Here is a 26,172-nt window from a genome sequence, read left to right as displayed (position 1 = left end):
GTATGGGTCTCCATTTGCAAGGTTCTGAAAAGCAAGCTTGTCTGATGACACACTGTCAGGGGCTCAGGAGCAGAAGCACAGGGGAGAGAGGAAATGGAGAGCGAAGGAGAAGAATCTGAGGGCAGCGTAGGGGAGTATGACAGTGACCCGAGAGATTCCATGAGCTTCTCCAGCGAATCAGAAGATTCCCAGAAGGGGGCACCGATGGTCAGGGCAAGGGGGGTCCCAGGGGGGACGCACCAGAAACAAGGGGCCAGCGGGGACTCCCAAAGCAGCAGTGGGAGATCAGGACCAGCTTCCCCACCAGAGCGTAGTGGGGGGGAAGAGTCCCATGTGTCAGGACCAGCGTCTCCTCCAGCGGGGAGAGAAGATGAGTCAGGGCTGACCACGCCTCTATTGGAGAGTGGGGGAACGGAGGGGAGGTCAGTTCCAGCTAGCCTCCCCGAAGGGGGAAGCAGTGACAGGAGCAGTGTAACGGTCAGGAGGAAGGTTGCCGGCTGGGCGCGCGCGCCAAGTTCGAATGTAGAGGCGCGCGGGACAGCAGAAAACCCGGATTGGGAACCAGGTCCTAAAGCCTGCCGGAGGGAGGGGGAAGACTCAGGGGACTCAGCGTCAGAAGAGTCTAGGAAGGGCGAGACCCCGACGGACAGGCGGAACCAGAGGAGGAAAGAGCAAAGGAAGAGGTGGAGCAAGGCTAGAGTCTTAAACTGGTGTCTGGGGGGAGGAGATTCAGACAGAGCTTCAGCGGTCTAGAGTTTGAGACGTAGAGCTGCACGCTGTGGCTGTGAAAGCGAAACTGAACTTCAATAAAGACTTTCGTACATAACAACGAACCGGCGTTGGTCCTTTGTGAGCTGGGGCCTCGGGCAGCTCTGACACACACACATCTATTATCCAATTACAGCTAGAGCTGAATGGAATTTGTGCCCAATTTTCAAGCTATTTTTAAAAAATAATAATAACCTGTAACTGGATAATAGATACAGTGGTACCTTGGGTTAAGTACTTAATTCGTTCCAGAGGTCCGTACTTAACCTGAAACTGTTCTTAACCTGAGATACCACCTTAGCTAATGGGGCCTCCCTATGCCGCCGCGCCGTCGCCACGTGATTTCTGTTCTCACCCTGAAGCAAAGTTCTTAACCTGGGTTTCTGGGTTAGCGGAGTCTGTAACCTGAAGCGTATGTAACCCGAGGTACCACTGTACCTCGAAGTAAGTATGTTTGCATAAATATCCTAAGGCATGATTTACAAGTTAGCCTCTGTTTTTCCGCTCATGTTAATGGGGTTTAAACATGGGCCATTGGGCTCTGAATCTCCAGGGACTGTACCCTCTGTGCATCATGCTTAGGCCCTGCCACAGGACATCTTTCTCTCCGTAATGCCAATTGTCATACGCAAGTCCTCATGCACCTTATGCCTTGACACAACTCCCCACTGTGCTTGCCTGACCCTTTTCTGTACAATTCAGCTACGGTACGCATTCTGCCATACTCACAGTGAGGACTCTCCTTTGCCCCAGCCTTCAAAAGAATCTTGGCAATAGGCACATTATTTGTCAGGATGGCGATGTCCAGCGCAGTTAGCCCCTCGCTGTTAGGAGTGTTGAGATCCAGCTCCTCGGGTGTGTATTGATAGAGGAGAATCTGGACAGCGTCCAGGTCTTGCTGCTCCACAGCTTCCAGCACGGCTTCACAGCACTGAAAGTTCTGTTCATCCACATGAGATTTTTTTTTTTAAAAAAAATAAACAACACAAAAGCTGTCAACATAACAGTGCATCTTAGCATTTCTTCTCACATTTTTACTTTTATTTTTTCAATCATAAGCTCACAGAAACACACACACACACTTAAAATAAGGAAGCAGAACCTTTTTCAACCTGAGAGTGATGTTCCTCCATGATACAGCTTTTTTGGACAGGCAGAACTGTTACCTTTGTACAGTAGTGGCACTGTGGTCTAAACCACAGAGCCTCTTGGACTTGCTGCTCAGAAGTTCGGCGGTTCGAATCCCCATGACGGGGTGAGCTCCCATTGCTTTGTCCCAGCTCCTGCCAACCTAGAAGTTTGAAAGTACGCCAGTGCAAGTGGATAAATAGGTACCCCTGCGGTGGGAAGGAAACAGCGTTTCTGAGCACTATGGCATCAATCACGGTGTTCTGTTGTGCCAGAAGCAGTTTAGTCTGATGGCCACAGGACCCGGAAAGCTGTCCATGGACAAACGCCAGCTCCCTCGGCCTGACAGTGAGATGAGCGCCGCAACACCATAGTTGCCTTTCACTGGACCTAACTTTTACCTTTTTACCTTACAGTAGCTTACATTCCCAGTAGTGATGTATGGAAGTGAGAGCTGGACCATAAAGAAGGCTGATTGCTGAAGAATTGGTGCTTTTGAATTATGGTGCTGGAGGAGACTCTTGAGAGTCCCATGGACTGCAAGAAGATCAAACCTATCCATTCTTGAGGAAATCAGCCCTGAGTGCTCACTGGAAGGACAGATCCTGAAGCTGAGGCTCCAATACTTTGGCCACCTCATGAGAAGAGAAGACTCCCTGGAAAAGACCCTGATGTTCGGAAAGATGGAGGGCACAAGAAGGGGACAACAGGATGAGATGGTTGGACAGTGTTATAGAAGTGACCAGCATGAGTTTGACCAAACTGCGGGAGGCAGTGGAAGACAGGAGTGCCTGGCATGCTCTGGTCCATGGGGTCACAAAGAGTTGGACACTACTAAATGACTAAACAACAACAACAACAACAACAACATCTCTAAAAGAGAAGTTGCTGTTGTTGAATAGGACATCCCTATTTCAGTTTGACCAAACTGCAGGAGGCAGTGGAAGACAGGAGTGCCTGGCGTGCTCTGGTCCATGGGATCACGAAGAGTCGGACATGACTAAACGACTAAACAACAACAACAAAGCTTACATTCCACCTTCTCCAAATGTTTCTATGTGCACAAACACCTTTGCACCAACAATAGGAGCCAACTCCTAGGGACTGTGGGACTTTGGTCCACACAATAAAATAATTGAGGGGGCTGTCCCCCCCAAGTTAATGGGCATTGCCATTTAAATGTTGTGCGTGCACCACATTGTGTGATCAACTATGTGGGTCAGGGCTATACTGGCCTCTCCCAGTATTTTATTCAAGATGGCACCCCTGCCACCAACCCAGAGCAAGAAGAATTGCTACAGGTAAACAACATATTCCAGCCAAACTAAGCATGTGAGCAGGGTGGTGAGGACCAGAATCAGTGAGGAGTATGGTTAGGGAAAAGAGGTGTGGCCGGTGGAAAATCCTGAGGGGAGAATAGACTGGAGGGCAGGATTTGACCAGTGGACCTGAGGTTTGCCACCGTTGAACTAGAGTATCGCCAGCCCCAAATCAGTGCTGGTTGTGTTATGTTAACACAGAGAAGCATGTTTGGGAAGTGGTGATATAGTTTTGCTCGTGTGTGTGTGTTTGTGAATGAATGAGAGAGAGAGAGAATGCAGCCAATTTTAGGAGAGATGCATCCTGCAGGGCTGGTGAACATCAGAAAAGACAACCTTGGGAAGAGTGTGTGTGTTTTAAATTCAAAATGGCGCAACTGATGGTTTCTTTATCTCCACGGCTAACAATACAAAGTATCATAGTCATAATCAAAGGGGTAGGATAAAAAGTTTAATATCCAAGGTGTTTTGGACTTCTTGGGTACTTCACGAAGTAGTTTCAAATACAGAAGTTCAACAGCCTGAACTGTTAAAATAAAATAAAGGATCAATATCGGAACTGATGCATTTGGGCTAAATAAGAGTTTTGGAGCAGGACAAAAGAAAAACAGCAACCCCCGAAAACCAGAGCACAGGAAGTCAAACAAAATTGTTTAATTTGGTATTGAATAATTGGCTTCTTTAATTGTATTGTAATTTGGTATTGTATTAATGAGGCTTTTATTGGATTGTTATAAATTAAAATTAATAAAAATTATTATACAATAAATAAATAAATCAGATACAGAACAGGGAGATAAATAAATACTTGCACCATTGGCTCAGCTATTAAACTTTTTTTTCTTCCACTCCTTTGCTTCCTGACCCCTCCCTCACTGAATTTGCCTGGGGGGTTCTCCTTTTTGATGCAGTCTCAATCATGATCGATGATAAAATATCATAAAACATCACATCAAATCCCGATATAAAAGCATAATAAAACAGCAACTGTAAATTCAGCAAAATTATCTGTTACAGCCCAAACAGAAAGGTTTTTGTCACACTTTAGGGGGACAGGAATTAAGTATCATTTGGGAGGGGGTTGGACATTTGTCTGAATATACAAGACCTTTAAAATGTGGAGCTCTGCAAGACCTTTAAAATGTTAGAGCTCTGCACTAAACATGCGAGAGTCTTGCATGTGCATCTCTCAGTCCTCCACATTTTAAGTCTTCATCTCTTCAGGCAAAGCCTGATTAGGGCTTTTATTTCCTCATTTTCAGGTCACTTTAATCTCTGGTTCACCTCCAGCTTATGAATCAGAGATTGAATCAAGTTTGGGGCTTTTATGATGAGATATGTCACCTCTGTGATGCCTATTCAGTCTTAACAATATTCCTAAATTGGTCTTAACAGCAGCCTGTTGGAGTGAATTCTGCATTATCTTGCATAATTCATTTTTTTATTATTACAAAACAGCAACAACCCACACACCACCACTTCTAGGTCTCTGGGCGAGAGATGCCCCCAAATGACTGGAAAAAGCCTTATATCATGTTTTATTATTCACTTTGAAATACATTTACTGGGCAGTTCAAAGGGTTTTTATCAATTTAAGCAAATCTGATCTTCTGTGGGCTGAACAGCTGAGATCTCTTGAGTTTGTATAGAAGCAGAGGAGATATAGCCATTGCTTTTTCACTCTGAGAAAGAAAAAAAAGGGAAGCAAGGATCTGATATTCCTGGTCAAACTATTGCTGATGTTAAATATGTCTTTGCAGTTAATATGTAGGCTTTAAAAAATGCAAATTGCATCACCTGGGGGAGCTGATAGTTAATGGGATCAGAGCAGGGATGGGGGGAATGGTTATTTTAACCCTTTCTTTTTGTGGTCCTGAGGAAAATCCTTCTTCTAAACCAGCAGTTGCTTTGGAAATAAGTTCCCCATTGTCTCAAAAGTTAACGCTAGCTTTACCTCTATAAAAGTAGGCTAGTTTATACATGCCCTCACACACCTCCATCCTCCATCCGGACAAGTGAATGACTAGTTTGCTATACAGTGGTACCTCGGGTTACATACACTTCAGGTTACATACGCTTCAGGTTACAGACTCTGCTAACCCAGAAAGAGTACCTCAGGTTAAGAACTTTGCTTCAGGATGAGAACAGAAATCACGCAGTGGTGGTGCGGTGGCCCCATTAGCTAAAGTGGTACTTCAGGTTAAGAACAGTTTCAGGTTAAGAACGGACCTCTGGAACAAATTAAGTACTTAACCTGAGGTACCACTGTAATCCCACTCACCTGTCAAACTTGGCTCATGAAGGTGTGGGGAAGATAAAGATATGGCCCACTGGTCAGATTCAGCATCCCACTCCAGTTTACCCATTTATGTGAAGGGAAGAACAAATGGGCTGTACACACTGGTGTTAAACTCATGCAGAGGATGGTTTATTAAGCCATGCAGTTCTTAGCTTATTATTCCATGCAGTTGTGGCCAGCATGGTCTCATCGCTCCAAAGGTAAAGGACGCCTGGATGGTTAAGTCCAGGCAAAGATGACTATGGGGTTGCGGCACTCATCTTGCTTTCAGGCTGAGGGGGCTGGCGTTTGTCCACAGACAGTTTCTGGGTCATGTGACCAGCATGTTGTTGTTTAGTCGTTTAGTCGTGTCCGACTCTTCGTGACCCCATGGACCAAAGCACGCCAGGCACTCCTGTCTTTCACTGCCTCCCGCAGTTTGGTCAAACTCATGCTGGTAGCTTCAAGAACACTGTCCAACCATCTCGTCCTCTGTTGTCCCCTTCTCCTTGTGCCCTCCATCTTTCCCAGCATCAGGGTCTTTTCCAGGGAGTCTTCTCTTCTCATGAGGTGGCCAAAGTATTGGAGCCTCAGCTTCAGGATCTGTCCTTCCAGTGAGCACTCAGGGCTGAATGCCTTAAGAATGGATAGGTTTGATCTTCTTGCAGTCCATGGGACTCTCAAGAGTCTCCTCCAGCACCAGTGACCAGCATGACTAAACCGCTATTGACACACGGAGCAATAGTGACAAGAGCGTGATAGGGTGAGCTCCCGTTGCTCTGTCTCAGCTTCTGCCAACCTAGCAGTTCAAAAGCATAGCAGTGCAAGTAGATAAATAGGTACTGCCTCGGTGGGAAGGTAAATGGCATTTCCATGCGCTCTGGTGTCCGTCCCGGTGTTCCATTGTGCCAGAAGCAGTTTAGTCATGCTGGCCACATGACCCGGAAAGCTGTCTGTGGACAAACGCCGGCTTCCTCGGCCTGAAAGCAAGATAAGAACCGCACGCCATATCTGCCTTTGACCAGACTTAACTGTCCAGGGGTCCTTTACTTTTACCTTTTTATAGTTCCAAATCATCCAGAAAATAAATGCAGGTTGGACAGCAAAGGATGGGGACGGAGGTACTAGCACCCGCACAACGGACTGTTCAAGCCCATAAAAGAATGATCAAATCTTCCTGTTCGCAGCAGCTAAGTACATGAGTGAGGCAGAAAAGGACAAGGCTTAGGCAGTGAAGAAACACATCATCTTTTAATTGAACAGGAGAGAAACAGGTGCAGAAATATAATATGGCCTGCAGGTTTTTGTTTAAAGGAACATCTTTCTAATGCTCTGCAGTGGTACCTTGCCAAGTTCTGCAGAGTTCCTTTTCAGTATCCCTTTGTGATAATTAGCTAGCAGCACTGTTCTAGTTTTGGAAGAAAAAAGGAGAGAATTATTTCCACGGCAAGGCCCAGCTGAGGTTGAGCATGTTGGGAGCTCTGTGGGAAGATTGCGACAATATTGTCTGGCCAAACAAAGTTGGTTCTACCACGGACAAACCAGGCCAAATAATTTCCCCTCATATGCCCTTGCTTCACAACCAGAAGAATGGCATCTTTAGGTTGGCTTAATTGGCTTTAGGGAACTGTGGTCTGATCACTACTTCCTACCCTGAAGACTATTGTGCCAGTGAATTTCCTATCCTGAGGAGGAGAAGTGACTCCGTGTGTTTACCCCATGAGCATGTGATGTTGGTAGTGGGGTCAGAGAAGAGTGGAAATAACAACAACAACAATTTATTATTTATACCCTGCCCATCTGGCTGGGTTTCCCCAGCCACTCTGGGCAGCTTCCAACAGAATATTAAAATACAATAACCTATTAAACCTTAAAAGCTTCCCTAAACAGGGCTGCCCACAGATGTCTTCTAAAAGTCTGATAGTTGTTGCTCTCTTTGACATCTGGTGGGAGGGTGTTCCACAGGGCGGGTGCCACTACTGAGAAGGCCCTCTGCCCGGTTCCCTGTAACTTGGCTTCTCGCAGCGAGGGAACCGCCAGAAGGCCCTCAGCCCTGGACCTCAGTGTCCGGGCAGAACGATGGAGGTGGAGACACTCCTTCAGGTTTATGTTTCATGTCATTTCTGAGCATCTAAACTCAACAAATTAAGGGACTGTATACGGGATGCTGTGAGTTGTGGGTAAAAATAATGGGGATCTGGGAGGTAACTGTGCTGTCGAGAAGGTAAGGACATGGTGTTTGGGTGGATTTCCATACCTGAGATGGCAACTAAAGTATAGCAAGACAGCTTGCAGAACCAGGCATTGAGTTTCCCATAACCCAACCCATATAAACAAGAGACCAACAAGACTGGTTTTGTGTCAAAACAGACCACAATTTTACTGACTACAGATGAAAGAAGTTTGGCTTGGGCGTGGGGCAATCTAAATACTTCTGGCCCGCCCGCTGGAAGTGATATGTGGACAATCCAGGGAAGGGTTCCTAAGACTTACATCAAATAGGGTGACCCCCGCAGGGACTGCCGTTTGGGGGAGTGCCTTTGGCCCTGGCTCTGCCTGGGCACGCAGACATGGCCACTCCCCCCAGATCCCTTTAACGCAGCCTTTCTCAACCTGTGGGTCCCCAGATGTTGTTGAACTACAACTCCCATCACCCCTAGCTAGCAAGGCCAGAGCTCAGGGGTGATGGGAGTTGTAGTCCAACAACATCTGGGGACCCACAGGTTGAGAACCACTGCTTTAACAGGATACCCCAGAATTTGGAGGGTCAGGCGGAAACTACAATATCCTCTCCATCCAAAACAAAGGATTGCCCCTATGCCCAAGCCCAGTGGTGACATTGCTATGAGGTAGGCAAAACCACCAGATCAGAGCCAGTTAGCCTGGTGGGCAAATTCCTACCCGGCCCCTTAAGGAACGGCAACCACCGTAGCCACAGCAAAGTCATGACTATCAACTTAAACTGAGGGTGGGGAAACTTGGTGAAGGAACGAACAGGTAGTGCCCCAGATGCAGGCAAGGGGCGGATCTGAGGGAAGCCTACCTGCTCCGTCAGCTCTGCCCCTGACACAGCCAAGTCCCAACCTGCATCCCCATGTGCCAAAGCAGGCTGCAGGCTAGGATCCGATTTCTGATAGGCAGTTGGAGTTTATGCCCCCTCTGCCTATCAGGAAGGGTATTGAAGTTCCAGTTCCCTCATCGGAGTCCCAGCAAAGCCTCTGCCGTCTCCCACAACACCCACCACACCAAGAGGGGTGAGAGGACTTCTTGAATCCTGAGGAGCGGAAGGAGGATATGGGAGAACAGGAGAATGTTTCAACACATGTTGTTCAGGCAGGAGCAGACAACATCTTTTGCTAGTGAAACATGCCATCTCCATCTGATGTTGGGCTTCAGGATGCAGAGGTTGATGGTAGTGCATGCTCAAAAATGGGTGGCGGCGTGCAAAGACTCTCCTCCCTGGAAGAGAGGGGAGTGGTTGTGGGCGGGAGCCCGAGCTCCGCCCCTGGCCGGGGGCCTTAGCCCCCGCCCCTCCTCACCTGGCTGGCGCCCACGCCCACCGGAGGCAGCCAACCAGGTGTCTCCGGGGGGCGTGTTTAGCAGCTTAATGCTGCGGCTCCAGCTCCGCCTCCTCCTCAGTCGTCATCGTCCCGCAGCGAGTCATCAGCTAGGAGAGTCATCACAGAGAAGAGCCATGAGGTTTGGAGTCGGGGGGGGGGTCTGGTTCCTTGCATGCCTTTTAACTTTAAGAGGCTTGCGTGCGCTCATTGCTTTACTGCTTTTAAAAACCCAGGCATCCAGGTTTGCCTTGCTGTGTTCTCTTTTCCGTGTAAAAACCTACATTTAACCTTCTATTTCCCCCCACTCCAGGTGCTTGATTTGTTTGTGCCCAGCACGTGCCCCCAGCGAGGTCTGAGTGTGAGTGTGGCTCCATCTTTCTTTCTCCCTCGTCTCCTCGCTTTCCTTCCCCTGCCTCTGCCTTGGTGGCTGTGCGTTTTATTTTAATTTTTGGCCAGGATGCTTGTATGTTTTCCCCTCTATTGCCCTTGCCTGTCCAATTGCATGGCTGGTCTGGGTGACTGAGTGGGTTTGCCTTACATTTAATTTGTTGGCCAGGGTGCTTATGTGTTTTCCCCCTCCATTGTCCTTGAGAGCCTGTATGGGACAGCTAAATATTTCTGCATTGCTTGGGTTGGACTAGATGATCCTCACTACCGAAGACCCTCTTTCCCCAAAAGTCTCTCATGGTAGGTTGATGTTTCTCTGCCAAGCAACTGTTTCAAGGCACAGCCTCTTGAAATCAGCAGAGACACAATGTCTCCGCTAATTTCAGCAGGCAGGCTTTAAAGAGCTTGCAGCCTTCGGGGATTCGTGAGCACACTTTGTGAGCACTCGCACAGGCCCTTGAGGTTTCCTAAGCAATTGAAAGAATCCATGCAAATCCCTGATGGCTTTTGAGGCAACCAGAGGTGTGCTCATCAGGGCTGGCTTAAGACCTTTAGAGTCGCCAAGCACTTAAAAGATTTGAGTGCCCCCATAAACATCTAGTTCAAAATATAAACAATAATAAATTGTAAATATAATTTTATCCCCCCCATGAAACAAAACTTAGGGTAATCTTATGCAACACATCTGCTTCTATACTTAGTAGAGATAAGGCAGGGTTAGGCAACCTAAGGCCCGGGGGCCGGATGCAGCCCAATCGCCTTCTCAATCTGGCCTGTGGACAGTCCGGAATCAGCATGTTTTTACATGAGTAGAATGTGTCCTTTTATTTAAAATGCATCTCTGGGTTATTTGTGGGGCATAGGTGTTTTTACATGCATAGCATGTGTGCTTTTATTTAAAATGCATCTCTGGGTTATTTGTGGGGCATAGGAATTTGTACATCCCCCCCACCCCCAAAAAAATATAGTCTGGCCCACCACATGGTCTGAGGGACAGTGGACTGGCCCACAGCTGAAAAAGGTTGCTGACCCCTGAGATAAGGTATCCGGTCTGCCTTGTTGCATGGAGGTTCTGTTGGGATTTTTGATATACTTCCAACTGACTGTTTACCTTCCCGCTGGACTGGTACCTATTTATCTATTTGCACTTTGACGTGCTTTCGAACTGCTAGGTTGGCAGGAGCAGGGACCGAGCAACGGGAGCTCACCCTGTCGTGGGGATTTGAACCACTGACCTTCTGATCGGCAAGCCCTAGGCTCTGTGGTTTAGACCACAGTGCCACTCGCATCCCAAGATTCCTGGTAAGTCCCCTTATACCACTCTTAAAAGAATAAACACACCACAATCTTCCCTTCTCTTGATGCCTTAAACACGGGCTTATTTTGCTTAATGGTTAATTCAGCCCCCTTGCTCATCCATCCCTCGTGCCATTCCCTGCCTGATCGGTGTCTCGTATGTTAAAGGGGCTTGCTAAAAAAAAAAAACCAACACAAAACACAGGGGCAATTTAACACGGTGAAGCTTGTGGCTCAGCAGCTAGTCATTTCTAGGCTAGAAAAGGGAGTTTTGGGGTGTGTGTGTGGGGGGGGAAATCAAGGACTGGAGCCATCCTCTACTCCAAAGTTGAACCCCAAACCAATGTTCTGCCCCGCTCAGCCTCAGTCCTCTGTGTTGGTGGAGGCAAATAAGCAGTTACAGGGCAGCAAGTGAGACCATGAGTGGAATTGGTGCAACATGGGTATGGGAATGTTCAGGGAGGCAGGACAGAATATATTCTTTAATAATATCCTTCCTAACTTGCGCTAGCAAGATCTATAACTTAGCAGAGTTTTACATTCCCCTTTTAAACGCACAGCAGGTAGCTGGTTGCAGGCTTGTTTAAGCATCTTAATATAAGATTCCTGGTAAAGGTAAAGGTAAAGGTACCCCTGACCGTTAGGACCAGTCGCGGACGACTCTGGGGTTGCAGCGCTCATCTCGTTCTATAGGCCAAGGGAGCCGGTGTTTGTCCACAGACAGCTTCTGGGTCATGTGGCCAGCATGACTAAGCTGCTTCTGGCGAACCAGAGCAGTGCACGGAAACGCTGTTTACCTTCCCGCCAGAGTGGTACCTATTTATCTATTTGCACTTTGACGTGCTTTCGAACTGCTAGGTTGGCAGGAGCAGGGACCGAGCAACGGGAGCTCACCCTGTCGTGGGGATTTGAACCACTGACCTTCTGATCGGCAAGCCCTAGGCTCTGTGGTTTAGACCACAGTGCCACTCGCATCCCAAGATTCCTGGTAAGTCCCCTTATACCACTCTTAAAAGAATAAACACACCACAATCTTGTGTAAAGTATATAAAAAGTATATAAAAGAAGTTCACGCACACATTCAGTTCACAGATGGATCCCTAAAGGCAGACTTAGTTACAAAGTATATGCATGTGGATCCATCCCATATGGGAATAGTCCCTTTGTCCTCTGTTGGCTGAAATCCACCAGAGCATCTCTAGCTAAAAAGCTGCTGGTCCAATGACGGAGGAGGTCAAATACAGAGGAAAGGGAGATGGTGTGCTGCGTGCCTTGCCCTTTTGTTACCTGGGCAGGTAAGGTCACGCCCACCTCTAGTCACATGCAAAGTAAGTATGTCCCAGCCCAGGAGGAAACAGGAAGTTCTGACTGGCTGGACCAAACATCCCCTTGCATGTCCACTCTAGGAAAACAAGGAATGCTGTACAGTGGTACCTCGGGTTAAGAACTTAATTCGTTCTGAAGGTCTGTTCTTAACCTGAAACTGTTCTTAACCTGAGGTATCACTTTAGCTAATAGGGCCTCCTGCTGCCACTGCCGCACAATTTCTGTTCCCATCCTGAAGCAAAGTTCTTAACCCAAGGTACTATTTCTGGGTTAGCGGAGTCTGTAACCTGAAGCGTCTGTAACCTGAAACGTCTGTAACCCGAGGTACCACTGTACTTGTACTTAAGTATCACATCCCACAATGGGAACCCAGTAAACCTCAACATGTCTAAAATTATTCATAGCTATATAAAAAGATCAAAAGAAAGAAGTGGAGGACTCTCTTAGCACCTACTCTTTCTGTATTTTTTCTTGCCTATCTTTTTTCCCACTGTATCCACTATAAATAGATACATTTGCATGGCTGTTTTCGACAGTCTGTCAAAAGATTCTCAATTCAAACTCACACTTTTTCTTTTTTTTTGCTTTCCATGTGGGTTGGTTTCAGGCTTTCCCTGAGAACTTGAACTATAACTTTGGGAACTCAAAACATTTGTTTTCACCCCAGCAGCATCCTTTCGGGATAGAATACACAGAGATGAATAATAATACTGCTATTAATAATAATAATAATAATAATAATAATAATAATAATAACAGCAGTAACATTCCTCTTCCTCCTCCAACAATAAATGTCTTATCTCACGCAGAATACATGGGAGTGGATACATTTTTATGTGGCAAACAGGGATGAGAAGCCAGGATGAGAGACAGAATATGGACCCAAACCTGAGAGGTTCTCACAAGGGCAGAAGGCTTTCCAGAACAGATCTCAGACCCATTCTAGAAAAAGCATATGAGACAGACCTAGCTAGCACTATCTTGAGATGCCCATTGGCTGACAGAATCAACTGAAAGATAACATTTTAAAACCCTGATGCTGAAATTCAGCAATTTGATACTGAATGGGCATTTTGGTTTTTATTCGAAAGCTTCTAGTTTATTGTGATGCAGTTGGATTTGGATACTGGCGATTTCTCAAATTATTTGAGGGGAAGAGTCAATCTGAAAAGAAATTGCGAGCATAAATGACTCCATCTATAATCAGAGCTAGTCTTCCCTTTTGGGATTGGGTCCAGTAAAGAAAAGGAGGTAGGCAGGTCACAGTGACCACAAACCATTATCGACTTCTAATGTGTTTTCCTGGGTTGAAGGAAATAAAATGGTTGGGTCTATAGTTAGAACTATAGCACAAAATAAATTCTTACAGCGTCCTGGCAGAAAGATAAAATATTCCATTGGTATTTACACCCTCCCACAATCCTCCTAAAAGGAGGAACAAAATGGAACAAGACACATTTTTGGTTTGTGTGAGTGTGAAAATTGCAAGGAATGTGCATCTCTACCGAGATTTCAATTTAGTATCTTTTCTAAGAACTGAACTGACACAAAATCAACATTATGTGAAAATAAAACAAATAAAGACAAACGTGTCGTTTACACAAACTGTCATTACAGATGGCGGGTTTGGGATCTTATAGTCAAATATCCCCTCTTTCCCTATCCTTATCCAAAAACATAAATAATAAATAAACTTTTATTTATATCCTGCCCTCCCCAGCCAAAGACGAGCTCAGGGCAGCTAACATCAGATATATAACATTGGTATAAAATCAAACAATAATTAAATTACCTCCTAAAAACAGGTCAAAATCAAATTAAAGTCTAATTAGATGGCTTTCTGCAGGGTTAGGGTTGGGAACAGTAAGTGCTCATTAGCCCAACTGTTTACGCTGATCTTATATAGGCTTGTGAGAATGCTGGGAGGCCTCTTTCATACTAGTTCTTATACAAAAAGAGAAGGGGAGTGTCAGGCTGAGCCCTGACCAAAGGCCTGGTGGAACAACTCCATCATGCAGGCCCTGTGGAAAGATGTTAAATCCCACAGGGCCCTGATCTCTTGTGGCAGAGCGTTCCACATGGCCGGGGCCAAGGCCGAAAAGGCCCTGGCCCTGGTCGAGGCCAGCCTAATCTCTCTGAGGCCCGGGATCTCCTAGGTGTTATTATTTGCAAACCATAAGGTCCTCCGTGGGGCGTACCAGGAGAGGCGGTCCCATAGATACGAGGGTCCTAGGCCATATAGGGCTTTAAAGGTTAAAACCAGCACCTTAAACCTGATCCTGTACTCCACCGGGAGCCAGTGCAGCTGGTATAGCATGATCTAGCCTTTTTTCTTTAGTACGTGACAGGGTTTAAGAAATTAATTACAGAATCCCATGCTTGCATAGTCAAATGGCACAGCTCAGGAAAATTTGTATCCTTCTCAATTGTTTGAGTGAATTATGTAAAAGAAATTAATTCTTGCATGCGGTGACAGGTGGTGCCCCCTAGACCTAATAGAGCAGCTAGGAGGTCACGGGGACAATTATTATTATTATTATTATTATTATTATTATTATTATTATTATTAAAGTCACAGGGGTATGGCCAAGCTGTTCTGGTTTTCTCCCCATCTCCCTCTCTTGCAAAGCTACTGTGAACTTTGAAGATTTGCATTTTTACAAATACTTAGTGCCTAACTAAGCTATGTGCTATGGTGATAGTTATGAGATACAAAACAATCCACACACGCACACATACTTAGGGTGGTATTCAAGTCATGACCGACTCTGGGGTTGCAGCGCTCATCTCGCTTTATTGGCCGAGGGATCTGGCATATAGCTTCCCGGTCATGTGGCCAGCATGACAAAGCCACTTCTGGTGAACCAGAGCAGCACACGGAAACACCGTTTACCTTCCCGCTGGAGTGGTACCTATTTATCTACTTGCACTTTGACGTGCTTTCGAACTGCTAGGTTGGCAGGAGCAGGGACCGAGCAATGGGAGTTCACCCCGTCGCGGGGATTCGAACCGCTGACCTTCTGATTGGCAAGTCCTAGGCTCTGTGGTTTAACCCACAGCACCACCCACATCCCGAATGACTGGGTAGGGCCATTAATTTAAACAGGCTACCTACGAGCCAGTGTGGTGTAGTGGTTAAGAGCGGTAGACTCGTAATCAGGTGAACCGGGTTCACGTCTCCGCTCCTCCACATGCAGCTGCTGGGTGACCTTGGGCCAGTAACACTTCTTTGAAGTCTCTCAGCCCCACTCACCTCACAGAGTGTTTGTTGTGGGGGAGGAAGGGAAAGGAGATTGTTAGCCACTTTGAGACTCCTTACGGTAGTGATAAAGCGGATATCAAATCCAAACTCCTCCTATTTTGTGCTCTGATCATCATCTTATTGGTAATGATGATAACAAAGCATTCATGCAACAAACCTGAGTTGAAGGAGGATGATATTGTGAGAGGAGGATAAGGATGGGATAACAAAAGCATTCAGCTAAATAGTATACTCCTGCAACAATGATGATAACCATGATGATTTTGTTGAGACTGGTAACATCAACACTTCCTCCAAAGTAAATGGGGAACTGAGCAACACATACTGTCCAATTTGCCTCGCACCTCAGGTTCTGCAAATGTTAAAAACTTGCTTGCTTGCTCGATCTTTTTAAAGAAATCTGGGAATCATGGTTCATCAGAGGGGGGCAGCCTTCTTGCCCCCTCTCGATGTCCATGCTCTATAGCTGCCCCTGAATGCTGGTTTCTGCCACTGTCCTGAACCATCCATAGTCTTGGTGCTGAAGGATTCCCTGTCCTTCACACTTCTCCACTGTCTCCTTTACGATGGCACCATCTCTTTCAGGAGCTAAGTTATTGCTGAGGAGAGGTGATTTGTTTGAAATCCCTAGAGCTGAATGCACTCTGGCCATTAGACAATTTGACTCTGTGGCTTCCACTGGTCCTTTAGGTGAATTAGTAGCCCAGATACACCATGATGATAGTCAAGGAAGAGAGAGAGAGAGAGAGAGAGAGAGAGAGAGAGAGAGAGAGAATGAACTATCTCCTTCAGACTGTCGAAATACCAAGAGAAATTGCGATCTCTGAGTCAACATGAAAATTAGGCAGCACTATGTCAAAAATGACTGGAAAGATCAGAAACCAGGAAGACCAAAACTTCAATAAGGAATGGGGGAAATTTATAGTTTATCTTGGAGACCACAGTAAACAGTTAAAATCATTAGCAGGATTGCAATAATACGTGTAATGTAACAAGAACTATAGATATAAGGGAGATTAAAAAACCAGATTACCATAAAAGATGCAGTAGAAAAGGACTAATGATGGAACCCACAGAGGGGTGGAGGGAAATCAAAAGATTCATGGGAATCTTTTTTCTTTTTTGATTGTGATGTGTGGTATGAGTGTAAATTTTAATTTGTAAAACCATATATATATATAATTAGTCAGCACTAGGTAAGTATCAATTAATAATATTCAAAATAAGATATTATGAACATACACTTTAATAGTCACAATTAAGATCACAGACCCATATACATGCTCATCATATATGATATGGAGAAGTTTAACCACACGCACAAACAAAACAAAACAAACCAGAAAACGAACATATTTTTTTACATGGCCACTATCATGCTTGAATCTATGCCTATTCCAAGATGCCCTGTGTGATGTCAAAATTTGGTGCCTCCTGCCTCTGATGTTTCCATTCTACATCATAGTTGCAGTGCCCCTGAGGCTCTGTGCCCAGTGCAACTGAACCGGTCACACTCCCCTAAATCCATCTTGGCTCATCCCATAGCCAGAAACAGAGAATGGCCTACAATTTAGGCATTGGGAATCTGCAGCTCTTCAAATGTTACTGGACTCCAGCTCTCCCAGCCTCAGTTAGCAGGGTCCATGGCTGGTGATTATGGGAGTTGTAGCCTACAACATTTAACTTCACTCATCCTTAACCATTGGCTTAGTTGGTTGGAGCTGGTTCCCCACTTCTGCAACCCATTCATATAGATATATATTTCCAGCCCAGTGGATGAAGGACCTTCCCTGGAACCCGAAATGTTCTACATCCTAAAGTGTTTATCCATACCTTTACAGCTACATTCCCTGCTCCTCATAGTACAGTGGTACTTTGCTTACAAACTTAATTCATTCCAGAGGTCTGTTCTTAACCCAAAACTGTTCTTAACTAGAGGCGTGCTTTCACTAAGGGGCCTCCTGCTGCTGGCTCACTTCTGGCATGCGATTTCCGTTCTCATCCTGGGGCAAAGTTCGCAATCCAGGGCAAATACTTCCGGGTTAGCAGAGTTTGTAATCTGAAGCATTTGTAACCCGAAGCTTTTGTAACTTGAGGTACCACTGTAACCTCCAGCATTTTGTAAACAGGGATCCAGAGTGGGTAAAAACGTAGTGGAGAAATGATACCTACTAGAGATGGGTGTGAACAAACTACAGTGGTACCTCTGGTTACATACTTAATTCGTTCCAGAGGTCCGTTCTTAACCTGAAACTGTTCTTAACCTGAAGCACCACTTTAGCTAATGGGGCCTCCCGCTGCTGCTGCACCGCAGGAGCACGATTTCTGTTCTCATCCTGAAGCAACGTTCTTAACCCAAGGTACTATTTCTGGGTTAGCGGAGTCTGTAACCTGAAGCATATGTAACCTGAGGTACCACTGTACTGGATCTAAACTTAGAGAAACACATGATTAATTTGATGTATTTCAACAATAGTTGATTGAAATTACCATTGAAGACTTTCGGAGACTGAGGCGGTCTGATCTGGCTCTGAAATAGGCCTCATCGAAAGACGAGTGGCTTCCCTTCAGCTTCTCTGAGAGGTTCCGATAGAGTCGCTTAGCGGCGTTGGGAGAAGACGGGGGATTGTTCTTTTTCGACTGGGAAAGCTGCAGGCTCTGCATTTGCTGAGTCATATTTCACGCGGCAGTTCCTGTGCAGAAAGCCGGTACGGCTCTAGCACCGGGATATATGTGGGGTTGAACTTGCTGAGTCAAGTCATTAGAAATATATGGGAATTCTTCGTGAAATCACCAAATTCTGCAATCAGAAGGGAAAGAAGAAATGAGGCAAAAATTATTTCCCTTTAAACATTTCGTCGGTGTTTCTACGTGAAATATCTGATCAGGATTCATTTAGAGAGGATTTGAGAGTAAACGTGGGAGTTCATAGACCTCATTGGTCAGTGCCCTGATCTCCCAGGAGCACTTGCAACAGAAAGCAAGAGGAGGCTGATGCCAATTGATCAACCATCATTTTTTAAAGTGGCTTGAGAAAGGAACAATGGTTCAGTGGTAGCACACATGCTTGAAAGGATTAGCTAGCTGGTGACAGAGTAGACAGTACAGTACAGTACGCTGGAAGAAGCAAAGATCACCAGTGTCGAACAATGATTCTTCAACATCGACTTCATTCGACTGGTCATGTTGTGCGGATGCCTGATTATCATCTTCCAAAGCAACTACTCTATTCTAAACTTAAAAGTGGAAAGCGTAATGTTGGTGGTCAACAAAAGAGGTTTAAAGACTCTCTCAAGGCAAATCTTTAAAAATGTAGTATAAACACTGACAACTGGGAAACACTGGCCTGCGAACATTCCAGTTGGAGAACAGCCTTTACCAAAGGTGTCATGGGCTTTGAAGACACTCGAACTCAGGACGAAAGGGAGAAATGTGCTAAGAGGAAGGCATGCTTGGCAAATCCACACCATGATCAGCTCCCGCCCAGAAATGAATGTCCCCACTGTGGAAGGATGCATGGATCCAGAATTGGCCTCCACAGTCACTTATGGACTCATTGTTCAAACCATGTTTATGGAAGACAATCATACTTGGCTACGAGTGATCACCAAAGAAGAAGAGAGTAAGATAGTATAGGTCAGAGCAGACAGCCCAATACTCTGACCTGTTAAGACAGTTCCTTTGTGTTTCAAATGACTTACACTGTCTGCAGCCTTTTAACAACAAATGGCAAAACCACACTGTTTTTTAAATGCTTGAACACATACCGTACAAATTTATTGATTGATTTATTAAATTTGTATACTGCCCTTCATCTGAAGGCCACAGGGCAGTTCATACCATATGTGTACATATGTGCACAGGCAGTACACAACATATGTGTACATGAAACAAAACCCATCTCTGGGGAAGGGTGGGCATTGCTAAAATCAAACAAACTTAAATAAAACAACACATTAGGATTTTACTTACTTGTTCATTTTTATTTTTGCAGGCACTTTCAAAGTAGCAATATTTATACTCTTAGATGAAGTGGAATAACTTGGGCCTACAATTTCGAAATGAGCACTGAAAGGTTACTACACAATTGTTGCCATTGCTGAAGTCCCGGGACATCAGAAGAAGAAATTTGGGTGATGGGGGCATAGGAGGGAAGGGATCAGCTCTGCCCCATAGATTTCTGAAAGAGAAATAAGGGGATATTTCACAATAGTACTCTCATTCTAAACGGAGGTCATCTGAAGGACATCTTATAAACTTTGATGGAATTAGCTTTCAAGTAGAAAACCTCAGGGTTGCAGCTCAACTTTACTGTCCATCTAATTATTCAGTTATAATCTATACGTGAATATTGCATTTCCTTGAAATAACCGCAAGGATTCAGCAATAAATGGGTGGGTGGAGGATAGGCTGTATGTCTGGGTTGGTGGAGGCAACTTGCCCACCTTCCTTCTTCTGGTACAGCCTATGAAATCCCCAGCCATGCTTTGGATAATAGCCACTTAAGGAACTTTAGCATTTTTCTCACTGAACACTTCTCCCTCACTATCGAAGCAGATTGCTTCACTTTGCTCTTAATTGGTCTTTTAGTACCAACCAATCAGTTCCCCAATTTCACAAATTTCTCCTCTTTTCTGCCTCACACATTTCCTAGGTTAATGAAGTATTGTAAACAGACGGGTCCCCTAAATGACGAACATATGGCGAGAGACAGGGCCAATAATTGGGGTATACAATGAGGAGAGTACCTCATTAAATCCAATTGACAGTGTCTCCAAAGAGAATTTTCTAAAAGATGCTTCTGCTGTAAGAGTAGATGGAAGAGAGACGATTTTTGTGTGTGAGAGGTGGGGGATTTAACAGTTTTCTAGGACTCTAGTACTAAGTTATTCTTGGCTTGTTACTTAGATAGCGTAAAGCATTGGAAAGGAATCATTTCAATTCCATTTTTCTAAATTGAATTCTACAGGCTATGAAATATGTACATGTGTGTATATTTGCTTGTTTCCCTTATTTTCTGCTAATCAAAAGCCCTTAGAGCAGTGACGGCCAAACTTGGCCCTTCAGCTGTTTTGGGACTACAACTCCCATCATCCCTAGCTAACAGGACCAGCGGTAAGGGATGATGGGAACTGTAGTCCCAAACAGCTGGAGGGCAAAGTTTGGCCATCACTGCTATAGAGGCACTGAGGCTCCACTGCAGCCACTGGAAATCTTGTTTTCCTTGCGTGGCACTGCTTAACTTTACAATCTTGAGGACTAGAAACTTACTTTTAAACAGAGAAAGCACTGACCCTTGAGGATGATGAACTCTGCAGTAAAAAAATTTGGGGGGGCACTTTTGCACAGTAGTGGACACTGGGGCTCCACAGGTGTGGCTGCCCAGCTAAGGTTACATTGTGTTTCTGACTTCCCAGTACCACATGCAGCTGCGGTACAGGCACAGGGTTAGAAGCATCTGCTTGGCTGTGCCATTGTGCCAACATCCCTGCTCCCTTGCCCCTCCCTCCCTTGGCAGCCAGCAGTGGCACACAGCATTGGGAAGCCAAGAGACCAGTGCTCCACCCAGCAGCTACCGCTTGTGAAAGTCCAGTCACAAAACACACACAGTTCCTCTACAAGCGGCATACATAGTAGACGGTTGAAAAAGTCTGCCTTAGTTGTGGTGAACCAATTATCCTGGCACGGTCAGGAAAGGTATTGTGGGAAAGCTGAGAGGGGTTAGGAAAATAATAGCTGTGTTTGGGGAGCCTGTGAACTTTTGCTGGGGGGAGAGGAAGCCTACAAAATGCCCACTAGCACAAGGATAGATGTGTGTATACTTTTAAGAGCATCTCCCATATCTAGCTTTGGACCAGAGGTGCCAAGTTGCACCCAATATCGGTGCTTCCACATTACAGGTGAGCTAAGAGGTGTGTCATGTGATGTTGGGGGCAGTCTAGCAGGGCAACTCTGCTCCTCCTTTAACCACATGGTGCCCCTTCACAATTTGAAGAACTCTTACAAAATAAAGAAAAGCTTTAATATAAAGTGTAAAATTTGTCATTAGAGTGGGAAACAAAAGACGAGCTTGTCAAAGCCTCTGGACACACTGAGCAGTAGATATAGGACAAAACATAGATTTTCATCTCTGGGAAAAACTTTGGGAGAGTGACCTGAAATTTACAGTAAGGTTACTAGACATCCCTGTTTCCCAGGGACAGTCCCTGGATTTACAAATCAGTCCCCTGACAAAATCCATCTATTTAGTAGGAAGTTGAAAAGTGTCCCAGGATTCATTGGGGGGGAAATCTGGTAACCTTAATTTACAGCATGTTATTCCTTGAAGGAGAACTATCTGAAAATGATTTACAGATAGTAGCTAACTCCAAGCAGACTTGCTAAGACACGTAAGACAAAATCAGATAAGTGTTGGAGATGTAATGAGACTGAGGGTACATTTTATCGTATGTGGTGGACTTGTAAAAGGGTAAGAGAGGATTGGGAAATAATTCATAATGAATTGAAAAAAATGTTTAAAAGTACTTTTCCAAAAAAATACACACCAGAGTCCTTCTTGTTGGGGATAATTAAGACAGAAATTCCCAGGTGTCAGAAAAGGTTATTAATGTATGCCACTACTGCGGCCCATATTTTGTTAGCCCCAAAATGGAAAACAAGCGAGGTCCCAACCAAGGAAGAATGGCAACTTAAACTGACAGAATATGCACAGCTTGAGGACCTAACTTATAGAATAAGAGAACAAGAAGAACATACATTTAAAGAAGATTGGAAAATGTTTATTGAATATATGGAGAATTGTGTGCATTTGAAAATGTAGGCAGCATTAAGATAAATTCAACACTGTAAATAAGTTTGACAGGTGTCATAATGGAATACTGAATGGTTTAGTTTATATAAAATATGCAGGGATTTATGTTAGGCAAAATAAACCATGGAAAGAGAAGGAGTGAAGTCACTGATATTTTGAGGTTGTTTAAATGAATATTCTAAAACGTAAAACAGAAAATTTAATTAAAAAAATGTCTGTATAGTTAAAGCTATGGCTTTTCCAGTAGTGATGTATGGAAGTGAGAGCTGGATCATAAAGAAGGCTGATCACCGAAGAATTGATGCTTTTGAATTATGGTGCTGGAGGAAACTCTTGAGAGTCCCATGGACTGCAAGAAGATCAAACCTATCCATTCTTAAGGAAATCAGCCCTGAGTGCTCACTAGAAGGACAGATCCTAAAGCTGAGACTCCAATACTTTGGCCACCTCATGAGAAGAAAAGACTCGCTGGAAAAGACCCTGACATTGGAAAAGATGGAGGGCACAAGGAGAAGGGGACGACAGAGGACGAGATGGTTGGATAGTGTTGTCGAAGCTACCAGCATGAGTCTGACCAAACTGCGGGAGGCAGTGGAAGACAGGAGTGCCTGGCCTGCTCTGGTCCATGGGGTCACGAAGAGTCGGACACGACTAAACAACTAAACGATGACGACAATAGAAGGAAAAAAACCACATGGGCCCCCTTCACACAAACAATGCCTGAACCGGGCAGCCATCTCCTTGCTGTCTGCTGTATCTTCTAGACCCTTTTCCCCGATCTTCTCATTATGCTCAACTGCCATCAAAATTCTGTGAGTTCACAGGTTCCTGTCAGGCGGGGTTTGCCTGTGCGTTTTCATACATATCATTTCCTGCATACCAAGGGCCTCCCTCAAGCATGTAGAAGAAACTGATTTTATTTCACTTCCAAACTGATAGGTGCTCAACCACCCAAGTTTGAAGGAACTGTGGGTTGTCAGAGCATTGCTAATTAATAGCATTCCATGCATTTTAACTGCAAATTTGCCTGTTTTATAACCATTACTTGAGGCACCCAAGCAAACCTTTACTTAATGTCCCTATTAATGCGGAATTCATTGACATGTTTATAATACTTACAAGTTATTCACAGTTTTGTTCATGGGAAGGGAGACACACCGTCTAACTGCAGGATATTTCGGGTTGAATTATAAACACCACGACCCACCTGAACAGGCTTTGTAACTCACTTATGGGTCAGGACCCACAGGTTGGGAAATGAAGTCCCATTGCAGTCAAGTGCGAATCCTAACATCACTTGTGTGTGGACTAAGGGCTATTCTTTTGGTTTTGCCAATCTCAGCTTTAACTTAGATGAGATTCAGAGGGTGTTGAAACATGTTTGAATATGGCAGAAGGTTGTATGACAACCTAATTCAGACTGAAAATATATTCTCTCTTTTACAGTGGTACCTCTGGTTATGAACTTAATTCGCTCTGGAGGTCTGTTCTTAACCTGAAACTGTTCTTAACCTGAGGTACCACTCTAGCAAATGGGGCCTCCCGCTGCTGACGCGCCACCACCGCCGGATTTCTGTTCTCATTCTGGGGCAAAGTTCTTAACTCGAGGTACTACTTCTGGGTTAGCAGAGTCTGTAACCCGAAGTGTTTGTAACCCGAGGTGTTTGCAACCCGAGGTACCACTGTATTTACCTTTGCAAAATCCCAGAGGGCTTGTGTTATGATTCTGAACATTTGAAGCTGGCATCCATGAAAAGGGTGTGTGCGTGCGTTCATGTCAAAAGAACAATGGCAAGAAGAGCAATTTCCAAAACTGAATCTCTGCAGAGACTTGAAAGTTGTAAGGTAATGTACGTCTTGTTTTGTTTCTAAAAACCTGCTACTTCTGCAGATGCCTAGAATACATCCTTGACACATGACTCTCTTGTCCAGAACTGTCCCGTGATAGAGAACATTCATTGTCAGTCAGTGGACTAGATCAATGGTCTGGGTCAGTGTAAATCTACTTCCTATGTTCTTTAAGGATGTGTGTCAGCATCAACAGGCTTCTCAGAAGTAATCATTAAGAGGCCTCCATAGTTCTATGATTCCATTATGGGAAGTGCTCTCATAACATGAGAAGTTGAATCAGATATTGTAAAAGGCACACAAAGGCATTACATACTCTCACTGGAAAGTCCCCAGCCTTGAACTCAAAGCTCACAAAAATCCAAACATCTGAAAGGCTGCATTAGCAGTGTTTCTTTATTTGGAATGACACATCATAGCACACTCAGCCAAGATGCAGTGGAGCAATGGAGAAATCTCTGAGACAACAATGGGATATCAGCTACACCCAAGGCATGATGGATAACAGCAACAACCGGGGGCAAGAAAGACATAACATTTTGCAAGGACAGGCAGAAACACTACAGACTGAATATTTGCCACACACAGGAATAACAAGGATATAGTTTGGGTTCCTCACTTGTAGTTTTATAAATTATTTAATGTGTCAACACGAATAGAAGTTCTTAATATTGCAGTTGTTGTATAAGGGATTATTATTATGACCGGAGTGTAATAGAAATTAATAAGATTTTGGAATGCAGAAATAAAGCAAATAATCAAGCTATCAATTCTAGCACATGGGGAGGCCACCTTATCTAAATTATATAATTCGGTATTTGAACTATTGGTTTTAACAATTGTACTATAAATTGGTATTGCTATAATGAGGCTATCATTGGATTGCAGTGGAAAACTAATAAAAATTATTATTATATATAAAAATGATATCCCATTGAAAAGAAACACATACACACAGAGAGAGAGACAGTTTTAACACACCCTTTCCCCGTATATACTATTTTCTGTACAATTTTCGGGGTGGAGAACAAAATTCAGAGAAACGTGAATTTCAAAGCATTGTTGCATCTCAGTTCACAAATTGTTTCAGGAAGAGTAAATCGGGAAGGTTGGCATTAGAACGTGAACTGAAGAAAATGGTACCCCTATCCCAGCTTAGTCCCCTGTAAGAATGTAGAATGCCAACTGGGGTGTAGGATAGCCAATCAGAATGAGGAAGAGAGGGAAAGGAAGTGACTTCTCCAAGAATGGGGAATAATATTGTGTTGTCTTGAGCTATATCCCAGAACCTTCAGGCTTGGCAGGGGTAGGGTGGCAGGATGGACAAAACCAAGATGTTGCCCTTGGACACCCAACAGGGCGGACTTTGGTAATCCTTCATAATATGGCGCCCTGTGTAAGACCAAAATTTGGTACCCCCCAATGGATCTTCTCAGTTATGGATCTTCTCAATTTTATGCCTCTTCAGCTCAGCACCCTGTGCGGGGGAACTGCCCGCACTGTCCTAAATCCAGCATAGCACCCACTTGGTTTTCCGTGCTCTAAAACAACTCTTTCCCCATAATTACTCACCAAGAAGCTAGGAGAATCTGCAACTCAGCTGCTGGTCTCTTTTGATTATTTAAGAAAAGAATCAAGTGTGGGAAGGTGTGAGAGTGGCAGTGAGACAGAAGAACATGCTGAAGGGTTCAGGGCTGCCTGGTTTAATTTCTATGGGAATATGGCCTTATTCACAGACTTTTGGGAGGTTTCTACGGCAGTGTACACGCCATACATTTAAAGCATCCTAGGAGCTGGAGCTTACCCCTTACTGATCTATAGTTCCTAGCAACTTCAAAAATTGTTATTCCCAGGATTCTTGAGGGAAAGTCATGTCCTTTAAACGTGCTTTGTGTTTGTGGTGTGTTAGGTTACAACCCCCCTAACAACCCCTCCATATGGTAGCTGCATTATACTATATGGGATTGCCATATTCCAGAGGGATCTCTCCTCCCACCACTTGATATTTGGGACTTTAGATGTTGGTGTAGAGGTCCTCCACAGGATGGCCATGATCTCAGGTGGGGCAACAGGAAGCTGGTGCATGGAGGGAGGCCTGTTTCAAGTGACTGGTGAAAGTCTGCCTTCAAGGGGCTCTAGGAGGTTTGGGAGCCCCACCACTGTGATGGCCCGGGACTCGGGCTCAGACT

The 26,172-nt window shown here is 44.8% G+C and overlaps 1 protein-coding gene across 2 annotated transcripts in view; it reads right to left on the bottom strand.

Annotated features, from left to right (window-relative positions):
- The window catches only part of ANKFN1 (ankyrin repeat and fibronectin type III domain containing 1), a 225,698-nt gene that overhangs the window by 99,887 nt on the left and 99,639 nt on the right, over positions 1 to 26,172 (bottom strand). The window contains exons 3-5 of one of the 2 annotated variants that reach the window (XM_053375155.1): positions 19,297 to 19,504; positions 17,815 to 18,124; positions 1,498 to 1,708 (exon numbers count right to left, since the gene is read on the bottom strand). In XM_053375155.1, the coding sequence (XP_053231130.1) occupies positions 1,498 to 1,708; positions 17,815 to 18,000 (397 nt within the window). In that variant the 5' untranslated portion in view covers positions 18,001 to 18,124; positions 19,297 to 19,504. The remainder of the gene's footprint in view (positions 1 to 1,497; positions 1,709 to 17,814; positions 18,125 to 19,296; positions 19,505 to 26,172) is intronic. The other variant, XM_053375156.1, reaches the window with a different exon arrangement.

The sequence above is a fragment of the Podarcis raffonei genome, chromosome 2, assembly GCF_027172205.1.
Source record: "Podarcis raffonei isolate rPodRaf1 chromosome 2, rPodRaf1.pri, whole genome shotgun sequence".
Classification (NCBI taxonomy): domain Eukaryota; kingdom Metazoa; phylum Chordata; class Lepidosauria; order Squamata; family Lacertidae; genus Podarcis; species Podarcis raffonei.
The sequence above is the reverse complement of the archived record's forward strand: the minus strand, read 5'-3'. Positions and strand labels throughout refer to the sequence as shown.